At 49.0% G+C, this 10421-nt stretch overlaps 1 protein-coding gene across 1 annotated transcript in view; it reads left to right on the top strand.

Moving 5' to 3' along the window:
• Nucleotides 1–4959, top strand: part of TFE3 (transcription factor binding to IGHM enhancer 3) — an 8214-nt gene extending 3255 nt beyond the window's left edge. Inside the window, exons 4-8 of the mRNA XM_014463007.2 lie at nucleotides 474–591; nucleotides 1399–1455; nucleotides 1630–1705; nucleotides 2561–2708; nucleotides 3198–4959. Coding sequence (XP_014318493.1) covers nucleotides 474–591; nucleotides 1399–1455; nucleotides 1630–1705; nucleotides 2561–2708; nucleotides 3198–3641 — 843 coding nt within the window. The 3' untranslated portion in view covers nucleotides 3642–4959. The remainder of the gene's footprint in view (nucleotides 1–473; nucleotides 592–1398; nucleotides 1456–1629; nucleotides 1706–2560; nucleotides 2709–3197) is intronic.
• Nucleotides 4960–10421: the final 5462 nt, after the last annotated feature.

The raw sequence follows: 10421 nt of genomic DNA, 5'->3' as shown, positions 1-10421 counted from the left end.
ATGAACAGGCCAGGCAGGCGCTAGTCCCCGGCAAAGCAGGGTAGGTCCATTTGATCCTGTCCTCCCTTATTTTAAAAAAATTCATACTTTTAAAAAATATATTTTTATTGATTTCAGAGATGAAGGGAGAGGGAGAGAAGATATAGAAACATCAATGATGAGAGAGAATCATTGATTGGCTGCCTTGTGCACGCCCCACACTGGGAATCGAGCCCACAACCCAGGCATGAATGGAAATTGAATGGTGACCCCCTGCTTCATAGGTTGACGCTCAACCACTGAGCCTCACCAGCCTTATTGAGTCACCATGTGAAATTCCCTTGAAAGAGAAGATTCCTGCACTGAGTCAGCCAATCCTTGCATTAGGGGGCATGTCTTTGGGGATGTGTAGAGGGTCGGGAGCCTGGTTCTAAGACGGGGCTGAGCCTGGGGTCTGTTGCCAATCATCCTTTCTCTGCTATGCCTGCCCGCAGCTGCCTGTGTCAGGGAATTTGCTTGATGTGTACAGTAGTCAGGGTGTGGCGACACCTGCCATCACTGTCAGCAACTCCTGCCCAGCTGAGCTGCCCAACATCAAGCGGGAGATCTCTGGTAAGAGCCAGGCTTAGCCCCATGTCTGCCAGGTGTGGGGGTGGGCCTGGTTCTGGGGGAAGGGGTTTAAGCAGACAGAAATGGGAACTCGTTGCCCTCTTTTTCCACATGGCCCATGGTCCTACTCTCACCCCACTGCCTCTCATGTTGGGTTTAACAAATGGCCTATCACCATGGCTTCTTGAAAAATAGTAAAGAAGAATGGCATTTTTTGTTAATTCTCACCTAGGGATATTTTTTCCCATTGATTATTAGAGAGAGTGTGTGGAAGAGAGGGCGAGAGAGAGCGAAACAGAGAGAGAGAAACATTGATGTGAAGGAGACACATCAATTGGTTGCCTCCTGTACCCTGACTGGGGCCGGGGATCAAACCTGCAACCTAGGCACTTGCTCTTAACCAGGAATCGAACCCACGCCCTTTGGGCCAACGCTCTAACCACTGAGAACACTGGCCAGGGCAAGAGTGGCATTTCTTAAAAATATATTTTTATTGATTTCAGAGAGGAAGGGAGAGAGAGCTAGAAACACCAATGATGAGAGAGAATCATGGATCGGCTGCCTCCTGCAAGTCCCCTACTGGGGATCGAGCCTGCAACCCAGGCATGTGCCCTTGACTGGAATCAAACCCGGGACCCTTCAGTCCTCAGGCCGAAGCTCTATGCACTGAGCCAAACCGGCCAGGGCAAGAGTGTCATTTTAAAAAGGTCATTTCCCCTGCATGTGCCCACCAAAGCCTACCTCAGCAACACACACTGCCCTCCTTCTTTCCCATGCCCAGAGGCCCTGACTGCCTCCACTCTCTTCCAGAGACAGAAGCCAAGGCCCTTTTGAAGGAACGGCAGAAGAAGGACAATCACAACCTAAGTGAGTGAGAGCATATGCCCTTGCCACCATGCTCTGCAGCCCTGCCTCGCTCTGTGCCCCAGCCTGCCTTGGGGGTCCCCTCCCAGAAACAGCTTCCCAACGCCCCAATTTCTCCTCTTCCCTCCTTGGCCTATTGATGACTCTTTCCCACTTTTATCTCCCCCTCCTCCAAAGTTGAACGTCGCAGGCGCTTCAACATTAACGACAGGATCAAGGAGCTGGGCACCCTCATCCCCAAGTCCAGTGACCCGTGAGTCTGGGCTGGGAGCGGGGGACCCTGCTCTCCTAAAGTCACTCCCAGGGGGGGCCTACCCTGGGTGGGAACCACCCACAGCTCTGCTCCTCTGGCCCCTTCCCACTCATCTCTTTTCACCCTGAGCCAGCCCCTCACCATGTCTCCACCTACAATTTGAGGTGCGTGACCTTAGGGTCCATATGCCTCATCAGGTCCCTGCAGGACAGAGGCGCTTAGTTTCCTGCTTATTTCGTGCTTCCTGTATTTATTCAGAAAACATTGAGCTTCTGCTTTGGACCAGGTACCGAGCTAGGCCCTGAGGCCAGAGGGAATGAAACAGACAAAAATCCCTGACCTCAGGGAACTGATCATTTAGTGGGAGCAGCCAGACAGCAAACAAGATAAATAAGTAAAGTTCATGCAATTCTGATGAATGTTGTGGAGAAGAATAAAGAATGGGAGGAAGATGGGGGGGGTTGGGGGGAGGGTTCCAATTTGGGGTGAGGACCGAGGGGACAGCCAAAGGAAGAGAGGCAGGAGGTGCCTGGGGCAAGAGTGGTCAAGGAGGAGAGCAGACCTGGGCTGATAGCCCTGTGGTGAGAATGGATGTCCATGTCCTGGGAGCGCTGAGAAGCCAGAGCAGCTGTAGTGAGATGAATCCAGGTCAGAGGTGAGAGGAGCGGTCAAGGGACAGGTCAGAGAGGGCTTCAGGGCTTGGAAGGTTCCAGGCAGGGGATGAGCATCCCATACCCTTGATGTATCCCCACCTCAAGTTCTAGGCATGGGGTGGGGTGCCCCATCTACCTGGTGCAACAATCCAAGAGACTCCATGCACAGCACTCCCTTCTTTCCTTCCCCTCAACCCCACAGGGAGATGCGCTGGAACAAGGGCACCATCCTCAAAGCCTCTGTGGATTATATCCGCAAGTTGCAGAAGGAGCAGCAGCGCTCCAAAGATCTAGAGAGCCGGCAGCGATCCCTGGAGCAAGCCAACCGCAGCCTGCAGCTCCGAATTCAGGTCTGGAAGGGGAGGAGGTGGTGGCAGGGGTGAGGGGGCTTCCTGCAAGCAGAGGCAGAGGAAGAACAGGTCACAATTTCCCCTCCTGGCATACTTGGGAGATCCCAGGGCTTCCCGACTTCCATTATGATGATGATGATGATGGTGGTGGTGATAAGTAGTAAGCATACCATTAAAAAGAATAGTGATGAATATTGGCTAGTGTGCATTGCATTTATCTTGTGCCATGCACTGTGACAAGAGCCTTATCTCCATTTAGTAAGTTAATCGTCACAAGAGCCCAATGAGGCAGGGACCATTGTTATACCCATTTTACAGATTGGAACGCTGAAGCTCAAATTTGAGGCAACTTGCCTAAAGTTACGTAACTAGTGAGTGGTAGAGGCTGAATGTGAACCCAGACAACCTGCCCTCCTAACTGTGACATCCTCTGCCTCTGAGGGGCTCTGAACTCCATCTTATCCCACACCTACCCCCTACTTTTTGCAGGAGCTCGAACTGCAGGCCCAGATCCATGGTCTGCCGGTCCCTCCCACCCCAGGGCTCATCTCCCTGGCCACGACTTCGGCCTCTGACAGCCTCAAGCCAGAGCAGCTGGATGTTGAGGAGGAGGGCAGGCCAGGCGTAGCAACGTTTCATGCAGGGGGGGCCCCTGCCCAGGGTGCTCCCCATCAGCAGCCCCCAGTGCCACCCTCAGATACCCTTCTGGACCTGCACTTTCCCAGCGACCACCTGGGGGATCTGGGAGACCCCTTCCACCTGGGGCTAACGGACATTCTGATGGAGGAGGAGGAAGGGGTGTTGGGGGGACTGTCGGGGGGCGCCCTGTCCCCATTGCGGGCTGCCTCTGACCCCCTGCTCTCTTCCGTGTCCCCCACTGTCTCCAAGGCCAGCAGTCGCCGAAGCAGCTTCAGCATGGAGGAGGAGTCCTGATCAGGCCTCACCCCTCCTCTGGGATTTCCCCACCCAGAAAAGGAGGACAAGTCAAGATGAGGCCCTGCCTTTCCCTTCCCCTCCCATGAGACTGCCCTGCCCAGGTGTTCTGGGGGAAGAGATGAGGCCCCACCCCTATAACCAGGCAAGGAGGGGGAGTCCGGCACACACCACCCCTTTCCCACAGGCCCGGCCAGCACCATGACATCAGGGCCTGTCCCCTGGAGATCACAGCATCTCCTTTGCCCAGTGGGACCCACCCTCACCCAGGTGAGGGAAGGAGACAGGATGAGGTCTGTCCCTGTCCTCTGGGACTGTCCTAGCCAGGTCTGGGATAAGGGTGTGTCAGGATACTGTTCCATCCCCTCTCTTATGGTGGCCAGTCTACTCCATCCTGGCAAGGAAGAGGAGTCCAAATGATGGCGTTCCCACCCTGGGGACCATAACCCCTGCCCTGCCCAGGCCAGGAACAGAATGAGAATGAGAGCCGGACCCTTTACCTGGGAACTTGGGTCATGGCCTAGCAGTGGAAGAGCCAGTCTATGCCCCTTCCCTATAGGAACAGCCCAGCACCAGTATTTCAGGCAAGGAAGAGTCTGCAAGATCAGGCCACCATGTGGAGATCACAGCCCTTATTCCTCAGCAGCATCCCAGCCAAGCATTCCACTGCAGGGAAGAGGGTACTTAGGCTCCCTGCCTTAATCTGAAAGAGAACAGCTCTGAGTTAACCTTGCCCTTGGGAAAGGGGGTAGATTTTGAAATCTTACGGGTTGACATTCCAGACCGAGATCAGAAGTTAGAGTTAGACCCCTACCCTTGGGCAGAGTCCTGCCTCCTTCCTTGAAGGGCAGTTTGGGGAGGTGATGGGGAATAGGGGATACTGAGTCCAAGTTCCCAGAGCCAGCACCCATTACTTTTTTCACCGCATAGAGGAATAGGACGAAGAAAGGTGTCCTTCTGGGGATTTCCCCAGCCCTGGAAAAAGAAGCCTCTCCCACCTAGGTGGAGGCTTGGGGGAAGGGCTGTTAAATCCTGTACCCTTCTTTTGTTTATCTGATTTTTTACTGACCCCCCCCTACTCAGAAGTTGATCACCCCAACCTCTGGCCTCCACCCAGTTCTCCATTTGGAGGACTCTTCCCCATTTCAGAGTTATCAACAGACACTCCCCACCCATCCTCACCCCTCCTGTTATGTATACTCAAGATTGTCAGCTTTGGATTATTGGGGCCAAGTCCCAAGGATGGTGTACTGAGGGGTCTGTAGGTTTGTGATTAATAAATGCTAGGCGTGTTTGATGCGCTTTTAACTTTGGCAAAGAGTCTCCTGTCCTTGCTTTTGACTGTGCAGTGAGCATGGTTCATGCAGGCCAGGAGGAAGGAAGGTCCTTGGAAGAAATACTAGTAGATTTAAGAGAAATAGATGAAGGAATTTAACTAGAAATAAGGGCTGGAGGAAAACAACCTGCAAACAAAAGCAATCAATCCATAGCTACCCGTCAGACACTCCTTACTGTTGTCAAGAGCTTCACCTAATTTATTCTAAGGAATATTCAAGAAAGTGCTGATTCTTTTTTTAAAATATATTTTTATTGATTTCAGAAAGGAAGGGAGAGGGAGAGAGAGATAGAAACATCAGTGATGAGAATCATTGATTGGCTGCCTCCTACACATCCCACACTGGGGATCAAGCCCACAACCAGACCGGCAGGGGGGTGGCAGTTAGGGGCAACCAGACCAGCAGAGGGGGACAGTTAGGGTCAACCAGACCAGCAAAGGGGGGTTGTTGGGGGCAACCAGGCCAGCATGGGGGGCAGTAAGGGGTGACCTGGCCGGCAGCGGGGGGCAGTTAGGGGCAGCCAGGCTGGCAGGGGGGGCAGTTAGGGGCAATCAGGCAGGCGGGCAGGCAGGTGAGTGATTAGGAGCCAGTGGTCCAGGATTGTGAGAGGGATGGCCAACTGCTGGATTGGAGAAGGTGCAGGCTGGGCTGAGGGGACCCCCCTCCCGTGCATAAATTTAATTTCATGCATTGGGCCTCTAGTGTGTGTGTGTGTGTGTGTGTGTATATATATATATTTATTGACTTCAGAGAGGAAGGCAGAGGGAGAGAGAAGTAAGAAACATCAATGATGAGAGAGAGTCATTGGTCAGCTGCCTCTTGCACGCCCCACACTGGTGATCGAGCCCAAAACCCAGGCATGTGCCCTGAATGGGTATTGAACCATGACCTCCTGATTCATAGGTTGTCACTTCAACCACTGAGCCACACCAACTAGGCATAAAAGTGATGATTCTTATTTCTTTTTTCTTCTACCTAACCCCCGACTTCCATTCATGTTTTAAAACACTGAAGAATAGAATTTAAGTAACTATCTGAAGATATGCCACTGGGTAAATGGATGAAGAAAACGGTAACGTTAGGTGAGTGAGGGCTCTGGTTTGAAAAATGTCACTGAGGGTAGAGGGGGGCAAAGATTTTCTTGCAAGTTCACTTTTGAAACTGATAAGGAAGTGTGAAGATATCTGATGGCAGAGAGCACAGGCATCCCAGATGGGGTAAAGGGCAAAGACAAGCCATAGAAATCAGGAACAGGCAAGAAATTCCTTTTTGGAACAGATGTTGACATTTTGGGGGTATTTTATAAATAGAGGTGAACAGACACATCTTGAAGGCTAGGAAAAAATATTCCTGGAATTCCTCAACTAGACTCTGACTCCCAGGATAGGCATCAGGTCCTGTGTCTCCCCCAGCGGAGAACCCCTGATCGCCAAACCCAATTGATCCTTTGTTTTCCCCAGAAGACTGAGCATACTATTTTCTAGCCTATCATCACACTGTGACTCCTAATGCCTGGTTGTTGAATCTACCACCAGACTGGTGACTCCCTGATACCTTTTCTTTATTTTTTCTCCTCAAATTTGCTCTATTGATTTTTTAAAAATATATTTTATTGATTTTTTACAGAGAGGAAGGGAGAGGGATAGAGAGCTAGAAACATCAATGAGAGAGAAACATTGATCAGCTGCCTCCTGCACACTCCCCACTGGGGATGTGCCCGCAACCAAGGTACATGCCCTTGACCGGAATCGAACCTGGGACCCTTGAGTCCATAGGCCGACGCTCTATCCACTGAGCCAAACCGGTTAAGGCTCTATTGATTTTATGTTTTTAAAGAAGTTTATTGATTTTTAGAGAGAGAGAGATGAATGGACAGGGAGAGAGAAAGAGAGAGAGAAACATTGATGTTAGAGCACAATATTTACCGGATGCCTCCTGCACACCCCCTACTGGGGATTGAGCCCGTAACCACGGCATGTGCCCTTGACCTGGAATCGAACCAGCAGCCTCCCAGTGCATGGGACGATCCCCAACCAACTGAGCCACACTGGCCAGGGGCATATTTGCTTTATAAAAATAACATAATACCTAGAAGTGTTATTTTTAAAGTTTGTATTCTGAAATAATTTTAGATTTATAGAAGAGTTGCAAAGACATTAGAGGGAGTTTCCATATCCCTCATTCAGCTCCCCCTAATGGTAACATCTTACATAAACATGGCACATTTATTGATGCAAAGGAAATAACATTGGCACAGTACTAGAAACTCAATTTTAGACTTTATTTAGATCTTACTGTTGTTTTCCACAAATGTATTTTTTCTGTTCTAGGATCCAAGTTAGCATACTCTATTTGTGATCTCCTTCTGTGGAATAGATTATCACAATATTAGTGGCTAAAAACACATGCATTCATTAACTCCCAGTTTTTTTGTGGGTCAGGAATCCAGGCTGGCTTAGCTCTATCCTTTACTCAAGTGGCTCTGACCAAGGTGCAATCCAGGAAGATGTTGGGTAGGATTAAGGACTCATCTGAACGTGGGACTGGGGAAGGATCTTTTCTGAGCTACTATGGTTTATGGCAAGATTCAGTTATCTCCAGCCTGTTGAACTGGGAGCCTCAGTACCTTGCTGGCTGTCAGCCTGAGGTACCCTCAGTCATTGCCACATGTGCCTTTCCTTCCAGGAGCCCGCTTACAGCATGGTAACTTGCTTCATCAAAGCCAGCAAGTGAGAGAGTGAGCAAAACAAGGTACAATCTCATGTAATCTAATCATGGAAGTGACATCCCCTTGATGCTCAAGCATTCTGTTGGTTAGAATCAAGTTACTCAAGGGGAGGAGATGACAGAAGACTATGAATATTAGGCAGGGGTCAGTGAGAGGTCATCTTAGAAGCTCCCTACCACAAATACCATATTGCATTTAGCTGTCATACCTTCTTGATCTCTGACAGTTTCTAGTCTGTCCACTGAGACAGCCTAGACATCGTGTGAATGCAGAAGCAGTGAGAACATCTAAGTACCCAGCTCTTAGTTTCTAAATGTTATTATCTAATAAAAGGAATCAGGACTTCTTGGAGAAATGGCTGATTTTAAGGCCAGGGTAGGAAAATACAAGATGAGCCTGGAACATTGTGTAGTGCCAGAAAGTAAGAAAGTACACACACACAAAAAAAGATGGGAGCATGTCAGTCATAAGGCTCCAGGAGCCAACTTGAAAGAGCTCCCAATGGCCAAAGCTGGAACAATTTGAGCAACAACAAAAAAAATGATAGTATTGGATTATAGTCCAAAAAAAAAAAAGAAAAGAAATATCCATGATTCCATGGTGTATAAATAAGTGATATGATTGAATAAATAAATGTTGGAGATGGGACAACTCTTCCTTATGTAAGACTTCCAAATGATAAATATAGAAGGAATGAGGGAAATAGAAAATTGCCATTAGAATACCACAGTAATAATTGTTGCAGATCTAATCCACTAAATGCTAAAATTTGTAGATAAAACTTTAAGGTGAACACTCTAGTTGCACAGCCTCAAAGTAGCACCTCTAAAATATTTATTAAATACAGGCATACCTCAGAGATATTACAGGGTTGGTTCCAGACCATTGCAATAAAGAGAGTCATAATCTTTTTGCTGGGGGAAGGTCTTGTTTTGAATTTGTAAAAAATGCAATAAAGCCCTAACCGGTTTGGCTCAGTGGATAGAGCGTTGGCCTGCGGACTGAAGGGTCCCAGGTTTGATTCTGATCAAGGGCATGTACCTTGGTTGCGGGCACATCCCCAGTAGGGGGTATGCAGGAGGCAGCTAATCAATGTTTCTCTCTCGTCGATGTTTCTAACTCTATCCCTCTCCCTTCCTCTCTAAAAAGTCAATAAAATATATATTTTTTAAAAATGAAATAAAGTGAAGTACAATAAAACAAGGTATGCCTGTGTCTGATTCTCTTCCCTCTAAGAGATGGGCTTAATTCCCATTCTCATTTTTATTTTTTAAAATAATATTTTTATTGATTTCAGAGAGGAAAGTAGAGGGAGATAGACACATCAATGATGAGAGAGAATCATCAATTGGCTGCCTCCTGCACATCCCTCACTGGGGATTGAGCCCGCAACCTGGGCATGTGCCCTGACCGGGAATCAACCACTGAACCATGCCAGCTAGGCCCCTCTTCTCCTCTTGAATATGAGCTGTATTCAGTGACTTGCTCCTAATAACAAGAGTATGGTAAGGGCAATAGTAACTTCACAATGGAGAAATCGGGCAGACAACCTTAACCAAGAGATGAATGTTAACATCACCAATAATAAGACATGGCTCTTATGTACCCTACTCAAGGCCCGGTGCACAAAATTTGTGCATGGGGGGGGTCCCCTCAACCCAGCCTGCACCCTCTCCAATCCAGGACCCTTGGGGGATGTCCAACTGACTGGCAGTTAGACATCCCTCTCACAATCCTGGACCGCTGGCTCCTAATCATTCACCTGCCTGCCTGCCTGGTCACCCCTTACTGCCCCCCTTGCAGGCCTGGTCGCCCCCAACTGCCCCCCTCCCACCGGCCTAGTCACCCCTCACTGCCCCCCCTGCCAGCCTAATTGCCCCCAAATGCTCCCCTCTGCCAGCCTGGTCGCCCCTAACTGTCCCCCCTCTGCTGGCCTGGTTGCCTCTAACTGCCCCCCATGCTGGCCCGGTCGCCCCTCACAGCCCCCGCCCCCCGTCTCCCTGGTTGCCCCACGCAGCCTGCTTGTTCAGTCGTTTGGTCTTCCCTCACTAACCCCCCTGCTAGCCTGGTCATAAGCAGCCATCTTGTGAGGGTGTGAGGGTTAATTTGCATATTACCTCTTTATTATATAGGATGATGTGATACAATGAGAAGGACACTTCACTTTCATAGTATTCTTCCCCTACTTGAGGGACATTCTACAAAGTATTCAACCAATATTCTTCAAAAGTGTCAAGATTGGCTTGGCCAGTGTTGTCCCATGCAGCAGGAGGTCACTGGTTCAATTCTGGTCAGGGCACATGCTCAGGATTCAGGCTCAGACCCAAATAGAGGGCATGCAGGAGGCAGTTGATCAATGTTTCTCATCGATGTTTCTATCTCTCCCTCTCCCTTCCTCTCTGAAATCAATAAAACAATGTTTTTTAAAAGTTTCAAGATCATAAAAGACAAGGAAAGACAGGTTATGTATTTAAGCAAACAAAATTGTTTTTATCTTCATCTGTCAATTCTAGCTTGTTTTTTTTTTATTGTTCTTTGGCCATGAGACCAAAACTAGTGTCATACATTTATCAAGGCTCCCAGATATCCTATGCTCCACTGGATGGAGTGTGTTGGCTGAAAGAAAGGAAGCATGCAGTGAACCTGGCTGGTACCCTTTTCTGCCTGGGTCAATTTCAGAACCCTCTCATAGGGAAGTGGAGCCTAGGCAGAGAA

The sequence above is a fragment of the Myotis lucifugus genome, unplaced genomic scaffold, assembly GCF_000147115.1.
Source record: "Myotis lucifugus unplaced genomic scaffold, Myoluc2.0 scaffold_196, whole genome shotgun sequence".
NCBI classification, from domain to species: Eukaryota; Metazoa; Chordata; class Mammalia; order Chiroptera; family Vespertilionidae; genus Myotis; species Myotis lucifugus.
This window is presented reverse-complemented; position numbering and strand designations above follow the sequence as displayed.